Source organism: Harmonia axyridis, chromosome 4 (genome assembly GCF_914767665.1).
Source record: "Harmonia axyridis chromosome 4, icHarAxyr1.1, whole genome shotgun sequence".
In the NCBI taxonomy this organism is placed as follows: Eukaryota; Metazoa; Arthropoda; class Insecta; order Coleoptera; family Coccinellidae; genus Harmonia; species Harmonia axyridis.
Window position 1 is genome coordinate 48,371,923 of NC_059504.1, and position 22,222 is coordinate 48,394,144.

The window sequence follows — 22,222 nt, forward strand, 5'->3', positions numbered from 1 at the left end:
CTTGTGTAATATGTCATTCAAAAGAAGGCCAAATCATGAATAGATTCCCAATTTTCCGACTTTAAGTCTTGAATCGATTGAGCATTCAAATAGATTTTCTCTAATTCTGTGGTTATTCCGTTCATTCTTCCACATCTTGTAGAACAAAATCGTGCGAGAATATATTAGAAACGCACAGTTTTCATGGTTATATTTTATTATTCTATGTTGGAACTCCGAACTTTCAGCCACGGCTTTATATCTGTCAATTCATAAATTTGCCTTGAAGAAATCAGTTCTGCCAACCAACATTTTTCAATGCAAAAATCACTAAATTATATTTATGGAAATATTTCATTAATTTCAAATAAACTGCAATGAATTAGAGAATAGTTATTTATAATACAAGTGCAGAAGGCATTGATATTCTTCCACGAGTTCAAAATTCAAAAACGAGCCACTTCGTGGCTCGTTTTGGAATGAACGAGTGGTAGAATGAGCCTTCTGTACGAGTATTATACATTATTTTCTGTAATTCATTGCCTTTTCATTGAAATTAATGAAATATTTCCATAAATATAATTTAGTGATTTTTGCATTGAAAAATGTTGGTTGGCAGAACTGATTTCTTTAAGGCAGATTGATGAATTGACATATGAAGCCGTTGCGGAAAGTTCGGAGTGCCAACATAGAATAATAAAATATAACCATAAAAACAGTGCGTTTCTGATATATTCTCGCACGATTTTGTTCTACAAGATGTGGAAGAATGAACGGAATAACCACAGAATTAGAGAAAATAATGTATAATACTTGTACAGAAGGCTCATTCTACCACTCGTTCATTCCAAAACTCGCCACTTCGTGGCTCGTTTTTGAATTTTGAACTCGTGGAAGAATAGCAATGCCTTCTGCACTTGTATTATAAATAACTATTATCCTTCACATGGCCCGTAAGGAAAAAAAACTGAAAGACTTAAGCACAAGATCCTGAGGGATCCTTATGACCTCATCTTTGAGAAATAACAAGGCCATGAAACTTTTCTTGCAGAATTGCAATTGGTTCGTTACTCGTGTGACCTTTTAGTTGAAAATAAATGTCATCAGCTTCAATATCCTTCTTCCAATTCAGTTGCACCAACCTTATGTTTGAATAAGTACCACCAGACCAAAAACCGTACCAAACAGTGACATGATGAAGATGAATAGGCTTTTCAACAATAACTCTTGAATTGTCAGAGTCTCGAATGCGACAATTCTATTTATTAAGGTTACCTCCGAGGTGAAAATGGCCTTCATCACCAAAGATGATTTTTCGATGAAAATCCGGATTATTTCGATGCATTTCAAGGACCTAATCAGCGATGATACAACGTTGCTGGTGACCGACCGGCTTGACCAGGGCCCCCGCAAGGGTCATCAACGCCCGCGTGCCGAAAATATTTTGGCGCCCCAAAAAGGGGGGAAGTGGAGAAAAACGTCGCAGGATAATCGGCAAAAAATGTTTCAGTTTTTGTTAGGAATTTATTTGTAGAAGGGTCAAAAAAACTATCAGCAACCTTTATTGAATGCCTTAAGAACTTTATGCTGTCAGTTGTTGCATAATACATTTTTCAAATGTTTCATTATTTTATTCAAGCATTCGATCAAAACCACATTTCATTTTAATTTTGTAATGAAACTGCAGAGTTTTCAAAACCTGAGCTTTATTCTTCTTTAAATTATTCATAATATTACAGTGAAACCTCCCTTGGCGGACACTCCCCATAAACGGACGCTCCCCACAAACGGACAATTTCCCTGGAACGGAGAAATTCGGGACAATTTTCTTGTTATACGAATTCTCATAAGCGGACACCTCTATCGGACGGACACGGACACCACAATTTTCCCAGCGGTGCCGAAAAACCTCCCATTAACGGACACGGAATTCTGAAGAGCGGCCAAAAATGAATATGTTGGTACCCACCAGTCAAAGACGATCTTGTAGTATTATTTTAACCCAACCGCGCAAACAGGAACTTCGGGGAACCCCCTTCATTTCGTTCATAATCGTCACAACCCAAATACGTTCTTAGTTTTCAATACACAGTATTACACAGTGCCGCTAGCAGTGAAACGCATGTTATTAGAATCATGGCGCCTAGAAAAAGATTTCTGACGTTGAAAGAGAAAATGGAGCTGATAAATATTGCAGAAAAGGAGAATTCATCAGTGCGCAAGTTAGCAGAAAGGTTAGTCATTCCTTCCGAAGTTATAAGAAGTTCAATTGTTCAAACCAGAAAGTTTAAATTTTGATAAGTTGTGTAATTTTTTCTTGAATCTTTTCAGATTCAACATAGGTAAAACTCAGGCGGCGGCAATTGTGAAACAGAAAGATAGAATTCGCGATATGTGGCAATCTGGTGATAGTCTGCAGCAAAAACTATGTAGATTGAAAAACATTCCAGAAAAAATTGACAGAGATTGTCTAGATTGGTTTTCCCGAGTGCGAAATCAGAACATCCCGGTTTCAGGACCATTGATTAAAGCGAAAGCGAAAGAAATTGCAAGCATGTTGAATTATGATAAATTCAGTGCTTCAAATGGATGGTTGCAAAAATGGAGGACAAGGCATAATATAAGTTTCAAAGCTATATCTGGCGAATCTGCGGATGTTAATGTAGAAAATGTAAATGAATTTCTACAAAATTTGCCATCTCTTCTTTTAGGATATAAACCAGAAGATATTTTCAACGCTGATGAAAGCGGTTTGTACTTTCGGGCACTACCAGATAAAACAATGGCACTCAAAAAAGAAAAATGCGTTGGCGGTAAAATGTCAAAAGAGAGGCTCACTATTTTATTCTGTGCTAACATGACTGGTCAAAAAGAAAAATTATTAGTAATCGGAAAAGCCGCCTGTCCACGCGCACTTAAGAATGTTTCAATCAAAGACCTGCCAGTTACATGGAAATCAAATTCCAAAGCATGGATGACTGGCGTCATAATGAAGGAATGGCTCATAGATATGGACCGAAGAATGAGGTTCCAAAAGAGGAAAATATTGCTATTTCTGGATAATGCTGGTTCACATGAGAAGGATGTGAATCTAACTAATATAAAACTATGTTTCTTACCACCTAACTGCACTTCGGTGTGTCAACCTTTGGACCAAGGCATAATAAAAAATGTTAAATTTTTCTACAGAGACTTGATACTGAAACATGTTCTATCAAAAATGGATAGTGCTTCATCAGCTTCAGAATTATCGAAATCAATAAATATTCTGGAAGCACTGTATTTCATTAAAACAGCTTGGGACAACGTTGCTCAGAGAACTATCCAAAATTGCTTCACTAAAGCGGGATTCAAGAAAAATGGGCCTTCTTCGAATCTCTCTGAAGAGGCATATGACGAAGAAGACTGCGTACCCTTGTCAGTACTAGCCACCTTTTTCAAAAACTGTAAAGCAGTGTGCAACACAGTGGATGATAGAGAATTTATTGATTTAGACGAAGAAATTACTACTGAAGAGCATTCCGATTTTGTCGATAAAAATGGAGAGAAAGATGACGAAGATCGAATTGAACAGGAGAGCAACATAGAAGGTTGCATTATTTCCGAAAGCACCAAAATAAAAACCAATAGCGAAGCACTGAAATTGATTGGCGAATTGAAAATATTTGCCCAAGAAGATTTTGTGGCTTTTCGACTGGTTAAAAATCTGGAGACCCACTTTCAAACACGTCTACTTTCTGAAAGAGAAAAAAAAATGACACAATCCAAGATTACTTATTTTTTCTGAATGAAATTCATAATGTACATAAACTGTTTCTGTAACAGCTTCATACTTTGCAATTCATTTTTCTTTAAAAAGTATATACTGTAGGATTTCACGTATACCTACTTATGCGTTTCGTCCCTGGCACACACACCGGACTCATCAGTGTGACTTTGGTATAATTGTGTGTGCCGTGTCACAGACGCTTGGGGAATTTATTATTATCGGGAGCCGCCGGGATTCGAACCCGGGACCTTTGTCGTATCTCGGTGCGTGAGTCTACCTCTTAACGTCTAGGCTACCGAATGCTGTGTATATATTGTTGCTATGTGGAGCTTTATGAGAAGCCGCCACATGACTCCCTCCCCAGTGACGGAGGAACGAAACTTATGCGTGTTACGAGGTCATCGGTGCAGCCGGGTGATTGCCGCCTAATCAGAGCTGCACCTCGCGGCATCGTACGGACGGGGAATGCCGCCTATTCACGTCCGGCATACCGCGGCAGACCAAGGAGCACGTATTGCACGTCATGGGAATGGGCGTCTAGAGTTTCGTTGGAAATTGCAGATAAATGGGAGCTATGCATCGACCTTCTGCTTTCCAGGACACATCGTTAAGATGGCCATTCCCATCACGTCGGGCTTGCATGCTGTGACGACGGAAACACGAGGCTCGGCGTGCCATCGGCTCTAGTGTCCGATGGACACCCCAGTAGCCGTAACGTTGAGCGGGGCAGTGGGTCGCCTCTGCGCTCCAACGCCGCAGTTTTCCGCCATCACGTCGGGGTCACCAATGTAGGATTTCACATATGCCTACTTATGCGTTTCGTCCCTGGCACACACACCGGACTCATCAGTGTGACTTTGGTATAATTGTGTGTGCCGTGTCACAGACGCTTGGGGAATTTATTATTATCGGGAGCCGCCGGGATTCGAACCCGGGACCTTTGTCGTATCTCGGTGCGTGAGTCTACCTCTTAACGTCTAGGCTACCGAATGCTGTGTATATATTGTTGCTATGTGGAGCTTTATGAGAAGCCGCCACAATACATATTATATTTCAATAAATGCATTTCGTTTTATTTCTCTTTGTATTTATTTTGAACCTTCCCACAAGCGTACACCTCCCACGACCGGACAAAAAAGCTGGAACCAACGGTGTCCGCTCTTGGGAGGTTTCACTGTATATTAAAATATTTATATTATTATTAATAATTATTAAATATTATTCCATACTCCCAGCCATCTTCTCCCTTTGTTGAAGTCTAGCTTTTTTTTGCTCTCGAAATTTTGCACCAGAAGGTCGTTTTCTCTTGTATGGCTCCTAGAATTTAAGAAAAACTTGATCCAAAATTGGTAAGGACATTCACCCATGATTTACTTTGCGCCATCCCTTTGAGAATAACCCGTATGTTTTCATTTTTATGAATTTAAACCTTAAATCCGAGCCTTTAAACCTAAACGGAGTTAATATTAATAATAATAATAAGTTAAGACCGATCTGAAGCACATACCCTGTTCCTGTTATAATAAGTATTTTTTGGCAAAAGTGAAATATAATTTTTTTAGAATGTCAAACGGCTACGAACATCAAATAAATAATACAGATCCAGGGTGCATATTAAAAAAAAATTAAGTATAATATGATGGTGGCCCCAGGTAACAAATTCAAAATATCAAAGTCGATTCAATTTTTTCACGATTACAAACAATACTTCCCTATTTGAAGCAAATAAAAATAATATTATAGTATATAGGTATGGGCTAATTTAGGATGTGCACCATTTTAAACAGAAAAAAAAAATATCGAATTTTATAGACTAATAGAAATGCTAATACTGTATGTGGATAGGTACTTACCATTTCATAAAATTTAATTTAATCACAACAAGAAACAGTAAAACAAACCACAATTACACAAAATACAAATCTTTCCAATTATCTGAGTATTTTAATTTTTTGCGTCTTGACCTCAACCCCTAAACGTTTCGAAACCAAATAACTATTCTTTTTTCTGCTGTTATAGCATAGCAAGCAGATTTTGGTAGTTTCAGAAATTCTCTGTAACATGTAGTATTTTTCCTACAGATGGTGGCGAAAGTTTCAGTAATTCCCCTGGCTAAAAGCTATCGCTTCGGTATTTATGATTGTTTATGTCTACCATATGCGTTTTAGTGATGATCGAAGAAATGGTGCCCACCGTCTGGTGCAAGGTGGTCCATAAAGAAATCCCGTACCGACAAAGGGATGATTATTTATGATTTGTTTACTCGAAAAGAATCGTATAATTGCAATCTGTGGCCGAGTTTATTTTATAGGGATTGTGACGTTCGGGAACTTGTTTGGATGTGTGAAAGATGTCTTTGAACGTTTAAAATTGTTGAAAAAATAAAAAAAAATTTTTTTCAAAAACTTTTGGTCTTTCGGATTTTCATGCGGTCTATAAGAGATTTTGGCGCCCCTTAAGAGTGGCGCCCGCGTGCGGTGCACGCGTTGAACGCGCGGTTGCGGGGGCCCTGGGCTTGACTTCTTGTGTGAACATAACTTCAAAAGCCTTAGGACCTCTATGTATAATACGATGTCATATCATTTCTAGAATGCTGAATTCCCAAGATAGACAAAGAATCGACAAACCTGTGTTTTAATCAAACCACGGGATACAGTAGCAAAATTCTTTGTTATCTTGAGCGACGCATACGATTTTTATTCTTTAGGTCATTAACTTATTCCAACAGCTCAAATTTTTTCACCAATTACCCTTGTTTCGGCCGAGAAGCTGTTCAGCCATTTTTGGTAGCTAAATTTTCAACATATTTGTTGTGAATTTCAACAATTGCAAGGCGTATTTAAAACATGTATTGCTCCTTAAAGAATCTAAGATTAGAAGGGTTCATACACAGTCTCATTGAATTGAAATTCGTTCAATCGTTTTGTATTTTCAATTATCAGAAGCAGTGTAATTTTTATGGTATACTCATAATGGGATGTTAAAGTACTTTGTAAGTTTTTGAGTAAGTATACAGGGTGTTTCCTAAACATGTGGCAAAAATTCAGGGGGTTGTTCCTTGGACTATTCTAAGAATATTTTGTCCTTTGATGATTTTTGAAAAACCTATTTGTTTCGAAGATATAGGGGAAACAAAATTTCAGATAATAACATTTTATTATGAAAAATTACATGAAAATTCAACTCAACCTACAAAAACTGTTGAAAATGACCACCTCTAGCCAGCATATAAGCATCCAATCTTCTCCTCATTGACTGCCGAACCCTTTCAAAAACACCAGGATCATTTCTTATTAAGTTACACCCAGCAATGATCCGATTTCGCAAGTCTTCCACATTTTCTATTTACCATCTGCACTTATCAATTTTTAGTCAAAAAACTGGCCGTTTTTAGTAATTGGAATGTTGTTAAACAAATTTAAAAATAAATTGTACCTACTTAGTAAACACAGTGCGGTACGCATTTTTATTTAAACTATTATTAATTTCAAAACTATGAAAAATGTTGTTCGCCCTGTATCTTCGAAACAAAGAGGTTTTTCAAAAATCATCCAAGGACAAAACATGCTTAAAATAGTCCAAGAAACAACCCCCTGAATTTTTGCCGCATGTTTAGGAAACACCCTGTATATTGTGAATAACTAAGGAATCTGATATCTACTAATAAGGTGATCAGATTGATTAGAGTAGATGAATTGAATGTCTGATGGGAGTTATGGAATAGATTAAATTGAGTTTGAGCACAAATCCTCCATGCGTAACAAATAAAGATCATCTACGACTTACAAAAACAGTAATTTCAACGAAATGACGAGAGTATAAAGATGACAAAGCAAAAACACGTCTACTGTCTCCCCACATCGAGACTTGAAAATACATGTACCCCATCTGTTAAGAGATTCGAAAAAAATTAAAACTTTCAAGGCTAACCGTTTGGCACCGACACCGAGGGTTCGCAGCATCCAGAATCTCCACAATGAATCACCGCAGCACAGTGTAGATGAAAGTGTTTGGTTTTTGGACCGGCCCCATATCTCATACAGAAGGTCGGATTGACTACAACGTCTGAACCTTGTGGGAATTAAACATTTGCGCTCTGCTTCAGTTCAATTTAATTATCCGTAACATTGTCTGGATGGCTCGAAATCCACGCGTTTCCAACTCATTTCGCCACGGCTCTGCCGATATCTCCGACCATTCTGCCGTTTTCTATCTCGCTCTGCATCGCGCCAGTTTTTGATGCTGGCCCCTGAAAGATTCCGAGATAGAAAGGGGGTTTTTGTTGTGGCTGGAACAGATGAAGAAGTTGCTTTGATGAGGAAAAAAGGGTTTATTCGAGTGAAAGAGGGATAATTAATAGTGGGATTATATGAGGAGGCATTATCCCAACGTTTATTCTGAAGAACTCTCGTCTCGATGATTCCGGCAGGAAAAGTCGCGAGCTTGTGGTTGAAGGCTCTCATTTTAAATCCCTTAATATTGATTCTTAATATAAGAAGAAAAAACAATATCAAGAATAGAATCTAAAACTTTCGTCTTAACTTTTTCAAGAAGCTTTTTCAGGTTAAAAAACTTTTCCAGCTATCTAATAAACTATCAGCTATGAAAGATTCTGATAGAATACTATGAGAGAGACAACCAACATTACATCCCACCCTACACTCGTAGTATTACTTCATATAGTCAACGCGGCGCTGCGAACATTAAGCGAGCGACGAGGCCATCGAGGACTATCGAGCGAAAGAACAAGAATCGATCTTCAATGATCTAGAGCGAATGACAGTGGTCTAACCTATGAGATAGGTCTATTCGACATCGAGCTTGCTCGGAGAGAGACATTCTTGAGATTTTATTAAACTATTGGAACATTAACTGTGTATTAGTGAATCCTATGGTAAACCTATAAATCCAACAGATTCACCTCACACATATCGTTTCAGATTTGTTGAGTCACATTTTAAGATAAGATGTTTTTCAAGGATTTTCCAATAAGAGGTTTCATTTTGAATAGCCCGCTATTTGCGGACCGTCACTTCTGAAACTGATTTCTTTCGACAATTGACAATTGAAAACTAGGCTATTCCTCAAAAGAGAATATACTCTTCTTCAACAACGCAATTTTTAATAGTCACTTGCAGTGCAGTGCCAGTTCCCAGAACTAAAGCGCTTTTGGACTGTCGTGCAGAACACCTTCTCTGTCGGAAATAGTGAAAGTGTTGAAAAAATTTGAGCTGTTGGGACACTTTAGTGATGGCAAGAATCGAAACCCTGGTTTATCCATTTTTCATCGATCTTGGGAAGTTGGCGTACCACAAACGACATTACACAAGACTTAGGTCTTAACTCAAGCTTGTTGATCATCAGCATCCATCATATCTTCGCTAACTGGGTCCTTGAAATGTATCAAAATGATCTAGTTGTTCAGAGAAATCATCTTCAATGATGAGGTCCATTTTTATCTTGGAGGCTACGAAATTAAGGAGCTCGAAAAATCGAAGAATGATTTGAATTCGTGGTCAAGAGTGCTGTGGAGAAATTAGAGTTGATTATCTGTGATCACAAAAAGCGCTTAGCTTGTACCATTTAGTTCTCAGATTCGAAGAATCGGTACCATAGATCGTTCCCAGATTTGAAGTATGTAAACAATTGTTACTGATATGGTAGAAGCTAAGCGCTACTTGTAATCACAGAAAAATCAACACTAATTTCTCCACAGCACTCTCGACTAGAATTCAAATAAACACACGTTACAAAGGTTCGTGAATATCATAGAATATTAAATAGCAATAAATGTCGTCCTAATTTGAAATTGATTATTCCCAATTTGAATGTGTTTAGTCCCAAATGGAATGTGTTTAGTCCCAAATTGAATTTGATTATTGCCAATTTGAGTTTGTTAATTCCCATTTTGATTTGAAATTGAAGTTGAAAATATATAGATTGAAATTTAGTTTGTATAGGAAACACTCAATTAGTCCAATACCTAGCGTACAGATGGCACCGCAAGTGTCATACTCTTACATCCCTTCTTGTTGGTTAGTATCAAGCTCAAAAGATAGGTGTCAAAATTCGTCGTTAATTCTAGTTTCGGTCGTCTCGTCTTTAACTCGTTCGCGACTCATCTTAATCTAGTCTGCGAACCGTCTTTTCGTCTTATGTCTTAAGTTGACCGACCGAACTTGAACTTGACTCGTCTTCGACTTAACTTGAACTGTCTCTCGACTCGAACTTTCTTCCTCAACTAACCGCAACTCACCCCGTCTACTCTGAATATCCTTTCCTCCTTCCGGCTCGACCACACCCTTAAGGAAAGTACCATCCCCTAGTGCAATAAGAGTTTTGCCGTACCGCCCACAAAGATCTTCGCGGATTCCTGGAAATCGAATATTGTCGAAGGACTAGAACCTGATACACAGATGTGACACTTCTGGTACAACCGTCTTGTTCTCGAACTTTCCCAACCCCCCAGTAAATTTCTTCAATATTTACAACTCCATGACATATCTTCGACACCTCGAAGAATAACACATCCTTTTTACATTATATGTACAATAGCAATTCGTTCCCTGTGAATTCATTGAAACTGTCATGCCCTCGACACTTGAAGAAACTGATAGGTCTCTAAGTATCCTGTTGACTATCTCAATTATTTACAGGGAACAATAACTGGATCCTACATTCATTCTCTTCGAAACGACTAAAGTTCACCGACATTCACTCAACACATTCATACGATGACATAAAACCGTTTTAACCATCTGCTACCCTCAAGATCGTCCTCGAACGAAGCCTCCGTCTTGTTCAACGTCCACCATAACAAAGCAGAATGGCTAATTCAACCTCCGTTGACATCTACAGCACACTCTCAATTACCGGCTAACACCGAAAGGTCGGTCTGCCCAATTTCTGCTATATTTTACGCCGATTCCCGTTATTTATCCAAGGTTTAAGTTTGAACAGCATCAAGTAATCGCCCCAGAGCCCATCAGGGAGAGCTCCGAACGTCCGCTGATCCCTGCCCACTAGATTGATAGTTCCGGATTGAACTTATGCGCTGCCTCAGTTGAATTTAATTATGTCCCGGATTGTTGGAATTGTCGGGGAAAACCCCGTAGTCGTTCTCGCCTCATCAGACTTTCAATTTCACCTCATTAATCGCGGTCGCTCGTTCATTCTTTTTTCTCTCCGCGGCGGAAAAGTTCCGTTCGGGATGAAAGGAAATTAACGAGACAGATAGGGAAAAAATTGGGAAGGTGGATGAGTTCGGACGGATTTTCGATGATGGAGTAAATCTCGAATATTTTGGGGGTGGTGGGATTCAGTTTTTTTTTTAATAAGATCTCGGATTTATTGCTCAGTTCAAGATGTTATTTGGTTTGCTTGCATTAATATTATTTTTTGTTTACCTTTTCAAATATTAAATTACTGTTGTAACTTGTCATTATTTTCAGGAAAAATAATATTGAATTGTTATTGTAATCATAAATTCTGATCACCATATTTATCTTGTAGAATTGCATTTGAATTTCAACTTGTTGAAATAAAATATAAGAATGATAAAACATTACAATTTAATAACAAGGCTACATAAGAAGAACGATTAGTAGAACCAGAGCCCATGACGGCCACACCTTCATCATTTAATTGAAACTTAAAGTTTTTCTGTGCATGTGCCCTACACAGGTAAAGACGACCAGCGACTATAGAGTTTCGGTGGTGGTTACTTTGGCAGGTAACGGAGTGTAAAGGTATATAAAATAGTACTTTATACTCCTCAAAATGAACCTCAATTTTTGAATAGCTCCCAATGCGAACCTTCAATATGTCTGGCAAGATGTGAAAACCATCAAATCTGTCCAAGTATTGAGGTAGAAATATTTTATAGATTTCCAAGAAACATGTATAAAATTTACCCTTTATACTAAGAAAAATGTATTATTGTAATTATGAAAGTTTAGAGAAATCTGGCAAGGAGTGACAACTCTCATAAATGTCCATCAAAGGATCACGAGTTCTCAAGTTATCCCAAAGAAAATATGAAAAATTGAGCTTTATACTTTAACGAATTCAAGTAACTATTTTAATTGTAAAAAAAACAAAAAAAAGGACTGCCCGAAACGTTGCCCCGTATGACAATTCTATAATAAACAATAAATATATTCAGTATTAACCCTGAGATCAAATTTCACCTAACAATTAAAAGTGAACAGGGTAAATAATTAAATCAGTAAGTTACTATTTTATACACCTTCACTACCGGTTACCTGCCAAAGTAACAACATCCCGAACTCTATAGTCGCTGGTCGTCTTTATCTGTGTAGAGGACCTTTCAACTTTTATAAAATGACGAAGGTCTGGCTGTCTTAGGCTCTTTTAACTTAATCTTTATTCTTATGTAGCCTTGTTATTGGAGGGTTATGCTTCATCATTCATATACATATACATTGATAAAACACTACTTTTGATAGGAAAAAATACTGCGGATGCTAAGCAATAACTTGATGAGTTTTATTCTGACTCCGCTCCCTAATGTTAGAGAGCTGGTATGCTGATTTTGAATGAAATCGGAAAACCATAGGCGATACTGAACTCTCTGGTCACCCGAATTCCACAGTTATTTCATAAAACATCTAAAGAGTCCACGAAATAGTTCTGAGCGATCCTAAATTGAAGATGAGTGAAATAGCGGTATTGAGGAAGATACCAGAAGGAAGTGCACTCGCTACTTGCGGGAATATTTGTCTATGAGAAAGCTTTAATGTTTGCCGAACGCTGTTTGGAGATTTGAGTGGAATGAATAGCTTTTTGCGTCGATATATTACAATAGATGGCTGGGGTATAGTAGTTCCCAACAGTAGACTCGAATAGAGCGTCAGCTAAGTTCAAATGTAGTCGGTGAAAGCCGTCCAATATAACCAAAACCTCAAAGATCAGCTGGCTAGATTATGGCGTCCGTATTATGGGACGTGCATAGTAATTGCCCCTTGACTATCTGGACAAAGGTGAAACCATCAACAGTAAATAAAATTCAACGTTGTTGAATCCATTGTGTGCAGAAAATCGGGAAAAACGTTGTCAACTTCAACAAATAATTCTTTCACCAATACAGTGCTTCTTGAATTCGATGAAAACCATGGTCGAATTGAACGAATGGTGTTTCCAATTTCGTGATCACCTGATCTAGTCCTCAGTGGTTACTGGCTTTCCGCTGACTTTAAAAGAATGCTCCAGAGAAGGAAATTTGCCTCTAATGGACTAATGAAGAAGTGACTGTCAGGGTTGAAGCCTTTATCGAAAGCAGAGAGGAATGATTCTACAGAGAAAGTCTTAAAAAGATGAAGGGGCGTTGAAATTCATGTATCACTCTTGAAGATAACTATTTTGTCGATGAAGATCTAATAATGAAAAAAAGTGTTATTGCTGATAAAGCTTCGAACTTAGTGAGTGAAGTTGGAGAGTTTTTTTAGAATAACGACCGTTCAAAACTGCTCGAAAATGTGTCATATATTTTCTTCTACCTCCAATAGTTCTCGAAAAATCTTGAGGAGCACCAAATGCTCGCTTTCGTTAGGTTCCTGCCTAAGTGACTTTCTGTCAGAGATACTTGCAATCGAAAGATTAGTCGTCACCTAGTGAGAAAATATCAGACATGTAATAAAGCGATACATACTGACAGTCAGGCGGCAATCAAAGCATTGGGCTCTAACATCCTTGATTCTAAGATGGTATTGAACTGCCGTAGGAAAACTCAACGAAATAGGCAAGAATGATAAGGTCTGTTTAGTCTGAGTTCGCGGTCACTATTGAAGGAAATGCAGAGGCAAACACACTTGCCAGAAAGAAGCACAAAATCCTTCTATAGACTCAGAACCTTTCGATGTTAAAGGTAAATGAACCAACAAGATAGGTTCGAGAGAAGAAAAAAAAAAGAAAACTGAAACACCTGGCGGATTCTTCCTAGGTTGAATCATTACAAAAAGTTCTCTGGAAACATAGATACTGCAAAATTTAAGAAGTATCAGGATCTTATCAAGAATATGCTTCATTTCCTCACTGGATTCCTCACAGGGAATTGCCGCCTCTGGAAGCACCTCATGATGATAGGTCATGCAGAAAACAACTAGTGCAAGATTCAGCGGGGAGGAGGAAGATACACTGGAATACCTAATGATGGAATGCCTTGCCATCGCTAGCCAACGCAAAAAATGATTTTGATAAGAAACATATAGGAGTGAGGATGTAAACCCTTTGAAGCCATCCCAGATACTGTAGTTCAAACTAAGACGACTAATATGATAACGACCGCTCAAACACTGCTCGAAAATATATATTTTTTTTGCTTCTAGCTCCGATAGTTCTCGATAAACCTTGAAGAGGCGAGGAATTTAGTTCACGTTGTACCTAATTTTTATCAACATGGTTACTTTTTAGGAATAACACATTCCACTCTCTCCTAAAAAAACACCGTCTGCCCAAAATAGAGAAACCCATAACGAATCTCCGACCCCCGCATCTCCTCCCACGACAGTGCCACGTCACTTGAGCGCTTGCAAATGAAATTCCCCAATGATCGGCCGATTGGGAAAAGTTTCGGGCTCTGCGTAGACCGCCCGAGCATATCCCGGGGAATTCTATCCCGCCGCCGTCCGCACAATTAAGTACCGGTCGTAACTTTCGGGGTCCGTTGTGGAACGGACAAAATGGGAGGGCAAATCGCGCATAATAAGTTTATATATGCGACCCGCCGACCGCTCTTTTACACGCTCTTCTTTCCCGCCATTGTTGGCGCTCTCGGGAAATTTTTCCAACGAACTGATTCGAAAAGAAAAATACCCGCGGGCTCGACTTCATCGTTCGCACAATGGTTTCTTTTTTCATTGCTTCATACGCACAATTCGCTGCGGTTGCTATATTTGAGCCAAGCGATTGGTGGGAATGTTAGTGTCGCAATTGTTATTCGAATGTTGAATGTGGTGCGTTTGTGGCTGTGGTGTTTTGAGTTGTTACTCTTTTCAGATCCGTATTGGGTATACTAAATGTGAAGATATTAAATCATTAGGCACAATTATATATACATATGTAGGCTTGGTTAATCGATCGTCTAGAGGTATGATTCGATAACATGGCCTTTCAACTTCTTCTCCGTGACCTGATACACAGATGTGACACATCTGGTACAACCGTCTTGCCTTCGATCTTTCCTAACCCCAGTAAATCTCTTAAGTTTTACAACCGGCAAGACACATCTTCGACAGCCCGAAGAATTACACATCCTTTTTACATTATATGTACAATAACAATTCGTTTCCTGTAAATTCATTGAAACTGTCATGCCCTCGACACTTGAAGGAGTTAATAGGTCTCCAAGCATCGTGTTGACCATCTAAATTATTTACAGGAAACAATAACTGGATCCAACACATATACATCCGATCATCTGCAGCTCTCATTTCAGGTTTCCAACTGCTTCTGTCAGAACTTTCATCCATACATTTTGTATGCTTCCTCGTATATGTCCGAACCATGTCAATTCTGTTTTTTCTACGTTGTCTATGATATCTCTCTCGGTGTTTATTATATACCATTCGATTTTTCCATTCCTTACTCTCATCCAATCCCGATTCTCCACTTCTTCACATTCTTGAAAAGTCTATCTCTGTGCAGTCATAATAGAAGAGTAGATCCATTGTCCATTGCTTAGGTCCATATGATTTATTCGAGGTCTTAAGCAACAAACACCATAACATATTCTTAATGAATAAGAATACAAGGACGACTACAAATCTTTCGGAGTATCATCATTACACTCTTTGGGAAAATGATTAATCGATATAAATAAATCAAAATTGATGTCTAATCAATAAGGCACGAATTACGTAAATTACAAATAGTTCTGATTGCCTATTTTTCCGAAAATGCTAATCTCTCATGAAACTAAATCAACAGTGTCAGTGATACGAGTGATAAAATGGATTGAAATAGGACGTAGTTCAGTTGATAATCCTAGCTCCCAATATAAAATACAGATATTTTCAAAAACACGATTCGGAGTAGCGCTGGAATATTCGCTGGCTTCAAATACTCACTATCGTTTAGCTGCTGATCAGGTGTCTTTCAGGCTGAGATACTAGCAATGTTTGGAAATGAACCTAGTAAAAAACTATCAGAAATTGTAAAAAAAAACAATACATTCTGGCAGTCAGGCCGTAATCAATGAATTGAGCTCTCAAATTATTGATTCTAAGATGGTATTGGACTACCGAAGAAAACTCATCGAAATAGGCAAGAATAGCAAGGCCTGTTTCTTATAGGTTCCCGGTCACCTGGAAAGAAGCACAAAATACTTCCATAGACTCAGAACCTATCTTAAGTATAGGTGAATGGAACCTTCAAAATAGATTCAAGAGAAGGAGAAACAGAAAAAAAATCTGGCGGACTCTTCTTAGGTTGAATCATTCTGAAAAATTCCTTCGAAACTTTGATACAGCGAAATCTGAAATGTATCTGTATCTTTGCAAGAATTGTTACATTTTCTCATTAGATTCCTTCCAGGGAATTGGCGCCTCTGGAATCACCTCACGATAATTGGTCATGCTCTCATGCAGAAAACGACTAGTGCAAGATTCTGCGGATTACCTGATAATGGATTGCCTCGTCATCGCTAGCTAACGCAAAAAATACTTTGGACAAGGCGATAGTAGAAATGAAGAAGTAACCTTCTTGAAGCCATCTCAGATACTAGAGATCATTAAATCTGGAGGACGAGCTGTAGACTAAGATGACTAATTGCCCTGATAGGGGGCACAATAGACCATAAGAGGGCAGTGAAATTAAACCTCACTTTAAATATAATCTACAATCTATTTTAATTATGAGGGGGTAAGTAGAGTAACTCAAGCTAGACTTCACCCCTAAATTATGTATTATATTTCTTGGAAATAAAGGTCAATATCAATCGATAATAAATGAGTAGGATCCAAGGCTTGGTATCTATTCAAGTACAATGGACAAATGCAGGAACTTCTCCCTAAAATTCGTCTAGACCGTCTAGATCCTATCATCATCCCTTTAGACAAGACGACAATATTTCAACGTTGCCGTCATTCGATTCGACAAGCCATCCGCCGGGATTCATCCCTCAAGGAAAATATGGACATTATTCTCCGGGATCCGCGGGTCCCACACGCTCGTGAAAAATGGGCGCAAATCCCCAAAAACTTGTTAACGCTCGAACGGAATTAACGGGCTGCAAAACCGGCGAAATTTCCGATTTTTTGCCGAGCGTTCAAATGATAATATATTACGCGTCTGCCGCGCGTCTTTTTATTGGCGTGGGATCCGGAGGGCGAAGACGAACCGGGGGCGAGGTATTTGATTGATTATAAGGAACAGCTGTCACGGGAGCCGACGGTTTTTTTATTCAAATCCCGCGGCTTACTGGAATGTAACTACTTTGTACGACCGGACGAAATAACTTTGCGGATTGAATTGCAAATTCTGATACGCGGCGGATTCAATTCCTGCCGGGTTCTGGCCTCAGAAAACGAGGCGGATGGCGGTTTCCAGCTTTGAAGGTCGCGGTTTCGGTGTTTCGAATGTCGTTTTCGATGATTCGGTGTCACTTCCTGCTGGAGAGTTTTCGAATAGAAGCAGTAGACAAGAAACTTAAATCTTCTTCTTCTTCTTCCTCTTTTATTTAGGTCGTAACCTGTTCTTCTTCACGGTGTCTCTACCGAGGTGGATACTCAGCTCTCCAGCCACCTTTTTCTTGGTCTTCCTGTGTCTCTCCTTCCAGTGGGTTTTCGATCTCGTGCTATCTTTATAAGTCTTTCATAGCCCGATCTACCAACATGATCATTCCATTCTCTGCGTCTCTTCCTGACGAATTTCCCGATGTCTACCACTCCACATTCTTTCCTTATCGCCGAGTTCCTTTTGCGATCTCTTCAGGTTTTTCCAACTATATTCCTCAGTGTACTCATTTCGTCCGTACGTAATATAATAGTTGTTTAGTCCTATTTGTGTCAGCTCGTGTCTCCGCAGCGTAAGTCAATACGGGCCTTATCATCGTTTTATAGATCTTAACTTTACTCTCTGTCCTGAGGTATTTATTTTTCCATGTTACGTCTCTCAGATATCCAGATAAGCGTGCTCCCTTCATAACCTGTTGCCTGACTTCTTTATAGTTATTTCCATCGCTCGTTATTTCTACACCTAGGTACTTGATGTTCATTACCTGCTCTATGATCTTATCGTCCACTACCAACTTACACCTAATGGGATCTTTCGATATCACCAAAGTTTTTGTTTTTTCCGTTGATATCAACATATTCAAGGTCGTCGCCGCTTTCGAAAAGGCGTGAAGGAGTCTTTGTAGATTGTCCTCTGAATCTGCGATCAATACCGCATCGTCTGCGTAACATGAAATTGTAATATTTTGCCGCCCATAGTATAATCCTTTATGTTTTTAACTTTGTCAATCAACTTATCCATTACTAGGTTGAAAATCATTGGACTTAGGGAGTCTCCTTGGCGGATACCATTTGGTGTTTTACTTTCCCTCGTTACACCTGATGTTGTTTGAACTCTTGTATTCGTGTTCGAATATAGATCTTTGATTTAATGAACAATGTAATTTTCAGAACAATAACGATGAGCATGAACGTCCTGGGTACACATGGTGTTCCCAAACTTGACGTGAATCTTGGAGGGGGTGTTAGTATAACTCATTTGCTGTCGTTTGAGCCTCCTGTCGATATATTTCAGGTATTGTGTTTTTCCAAAATTTCTCTCTTCACTTCATTTATCATCAATTTTTTTTTACGTCGACCAAGTTTGATTAAAATTCTGGATTGTTTTCATCTGGAAAGGATATGTATAAAATGCAAAACTATGCTGTTTTTGATGTTGAATAACAATCACGTTGCTGGTGATCGACTGGCTTGAGTCTCCTTGTTAACTGCATTTTATAAGCCTTAATATTTAAGCGTTTATGCAAAATTGTGGAAAGCCTAATATCCAAGATCAACGAGGAATCGACAAACTTGGTTTCTCAGAAATAGTTTCAGTTGGTTTTGAGCGACTCACACGGATTCTATTCTTCACATCACTATTTTTCTCCAGCAGCTCGAATTTTTCTATCAGTTTCACCATTGCTGATTGAAAAGGTGCTTCACGACGACCCAAAAGTGCTTTGATTCTGCGAATTTTCTCCATTTATGTAGTGATTTCTACAATTTCAGTTTCAGTTTCGTTTCAAAATGAAATATCTATTTGGAAAACTCTTCATAAGAGACATTTGGCTGTCGAACATTACTTCTATGAAAAAATCGCTCAATAATTTCGTCATAACATCGTAATTCTCGAAATCATATACCAACCGGCTGGCCCCTTACGTGATAACCTAAATATTCTGGGTAGGTTCGCACAAAATCCGATTAGAAGATCTGTAAATATTGTAAATATGACTGTTTGAAATTTTGTCATTCTGTTGAGTTCAAAATTAAAGATTCGATCGAGTTGAGAATCATTGGACAATGATATCGAAATGACAATTCAAGAAATCCTGCAACCATTGAATGTTAAAAAACATTCCTGAGCCAAAAACCTGGGTATATAAAATTACAATTTCATTTTTCGTACAGAATATGTCAGCTATTGATTAGCTAATAACAAAACTCACTAGAATCGAACAATAATTGTATAAACCTAGAGAAGAATAATGGAAAGGAAAAACCCGATCTCTCTATGAAAACATGAACCCAATTGGGTTGAGATTTCGTAGTATGATATAAAATTACAATTTCAATTTCAAGCTTTCTCCAAAATCTGACGTCGATCGTTTAAAACATTTGAGGAAATTTAATTCGTCCTCTAAACATTCAGGAAATCTACCAACCTCAAAGAGAGGTTAGTGTAAAAACGTTAGGTCTGGTTCATGAGATTACACAGTCATTGTTTACACTTTTCGAGGGAATATCTATCGTGCACTAATCTCTTCAGACCATCGGAAAAGCACAGCTATTGTTGAAGTAGATGTAGGTTAAAGTTCAGTAACAGAATTGTTTCGCCCTGTTGAGCACTCCAAGGATTCAAGACATGGACAATCAGCAGGATTCTAACCAAAAAAATAAACTCAAGCCTACGTCCAACAATCCAATAAACCTTCGCGAGAAGACATAAACACGAGAATTCTATTTGTACGTTGAATGTTTGCAGAGTGAAGATTCTGAGGGGGAGAAAAGGGGGGTGGGGATATCCGTCAGGAATCAGCAAGAAGAAAAAGCCAGGTTCATTGTGTCCGGAAGAGGCAGAAAGGAGGATTGATTGGGACGCCCTGGATAGCAGGAAGCAGTCCGAACTTTTTGCCTCAACTGACCCGATAGGACCCGTTAAATCTGATTAGTCTGGGGCCAGGTGTGGGATCGTGGTCTGGTTAATTCATGGCGACGTCTTCGTCCTGCATGTTTATCGGCTTCCAGGCGTCCTGGCGGCCATTATGGATTTGAATATAGACGACTTTTTGTCGTTCGATCGTGAATTTCAATTTGAGCGTAATTTTTGACAGGGTAAGATTGCCAGTTCATTGATCATGGAATGAAGATTGAGACTCAATTTGGAGGTTTGCAAGCATTTTAAGGTAAGAAATCAAAAACATTGCAAGAGACCTATGTGTTCTTGGAATATAAAATTCAAATGAGTCATTCTTGATGATTTTGAGATTTTCAACATGAGAATTATTCAGACATTTCATGAACCTTTACATTGTACCTACATAACATATTTGATTGATGGTGCTGACACTTTATATTATGTTCTTTAAAATTATAATTGTATGAATTTGAAATGTTTTCAATATCAATTTGAATTTTGTTATTTAACATACCTTCTCCTACGACAGCTTTATTTCGAAGGTATTAGACCACTGCTGCATTTGCTTTACGTAATGAAACTCATTACACAACTCCAATTTCATAATGTAACGCATTTTTTCGGAAAAGAATTCAGACAATAAATGAACTTGAACCTAACCAATAACCGGCACTGCTTCTTCTATTTGGATGGATGGAAGTCTTTCTGAATCACTAATTTCGACCAAACACATCAAACACAAGCCGAAAGTTTCATTTGAAAAGCGTGGTTCACAATCGAACTTTCTGCATCGAATTGTGTCTGAAAACAAAAACTGGGTTCATTACGATAATCTGAAGCTCAGAAAATCATGGGAATATCCCGGCCAAGCTTCCACGTCGACGGCCAAACCGAATTTTCACGGTTCCAAGGTCATGCTAAGTATTTGGTGAGACCAGCTCGGTGTAGTGTATTATGAGTTGTTAAAACCGACTGAAACAATCACAAGCAATCGGCAGCAATACAACGAGAGACATGATAAAGTGATTTTACAGCATGACAATGCTCGAACTCATGTTGTGAAAGTGGTCAAGACATACTTGGAAACGTTGACATGGGAAGTCCTACCCCACCCGCCGTATTCTCCGGAGGTTGCTCCCTCGGACTATCACTTGTTTCGATAAATGGCATACGGCTTGGCTGAACAGCACTTCCGGTCTTATGAAGAAGTAAAAAGTTGGACCGATTCGTGGATAGCTTCAAAAGATGACCAGTTTTTTTAAAGCGGGATTCGTTCGCTGTCCGAAAGATGGGAGAAAGAAGTGGCCAGCCTGGGACAAAACTTTGGATCATAATCATTGTATAACCAGTTTTTCAAAATAATGCCTCGAATTTCGGAAAAAAAAACGGAAGTAAAGTTGTACGCCTATGTAAATAACTATCATTAAAGCCTATATTGTAGAATAAATTATCAGTACTTACTTCTATTAAAAAAAATTGTTTCAAACGCTATTTTTCGAAAAATTCATGTGAAAATAATGCGGAAATGGAATTTTTTCTTGTTGAATTAACAGCACTCCAATTCTATGGAATTGATTTTTGTTTTGACAATGGGTTCATACATTAAAAGTATAAAAAAAATTGAAAAATACAATTTTTTGGTGCAGTCATAATCACCAAATAATGAAAGAAATTCAATGGAATGGTTATTCGAACAACTCTTGCAACTATCAATGTTTTGTTTAGCAAATGAAAGCCTTGTTGATAAATCTAGGCAAAAATATTTAAAATTCCAGGTTGAAATTTCAGTTGAACGAATCTAAATGGAATTCGGTAACAAACATTGTAAATTGGATGAGACCAAATCGAAATGGTTAGTAATTATTCAAGCAGATCGGATAAAAGTTTAAAAGCTATCTGATTCTGTATATTTGGTTCAATATTCGGAACTTAGCAGTTTTCACATATTTAGATTTCTTTACTATAAACTTTTTAAACACCTCAACATTGAACTGAAAATAACGAGATCATACTTCTTCAGATATACCTATTTTCTATGGGAAGAAAACAATCAGTTCGATCTTCATATTCTGATGATATAGCACAAAACCAAACAGTAAAAAT

General features: G+C 38.2%; 1 protein-coding gene across 1 annotated transcript; it reads left to right on the forward strand.

The window, feature by feature from the left end:
• Positions 1–1,715: 1,715 nt before the first annotated feature.
• Positions 1,716–20,074, forward strand: LOC123678733 (tigger transposable element-derived protein 6-like). Its single transcript, XM_045615891.1, has 3 exons — positions 1,716–2,213; positions 2,311–3,676; positions 19,967–20,074. The coding sequence occupies exons 1-3, from the start codon at positions 2,116–2,118 to the stop codon at positions 20,072–20,074; spliced, it is 1,572 nt and encodes a 523-aa protein (XP_045471847.1). The 5' UTR covers positions 1,716–2,115.
• Positions 20,075–22,222: the final 2,148 nt, after the last annotated feature.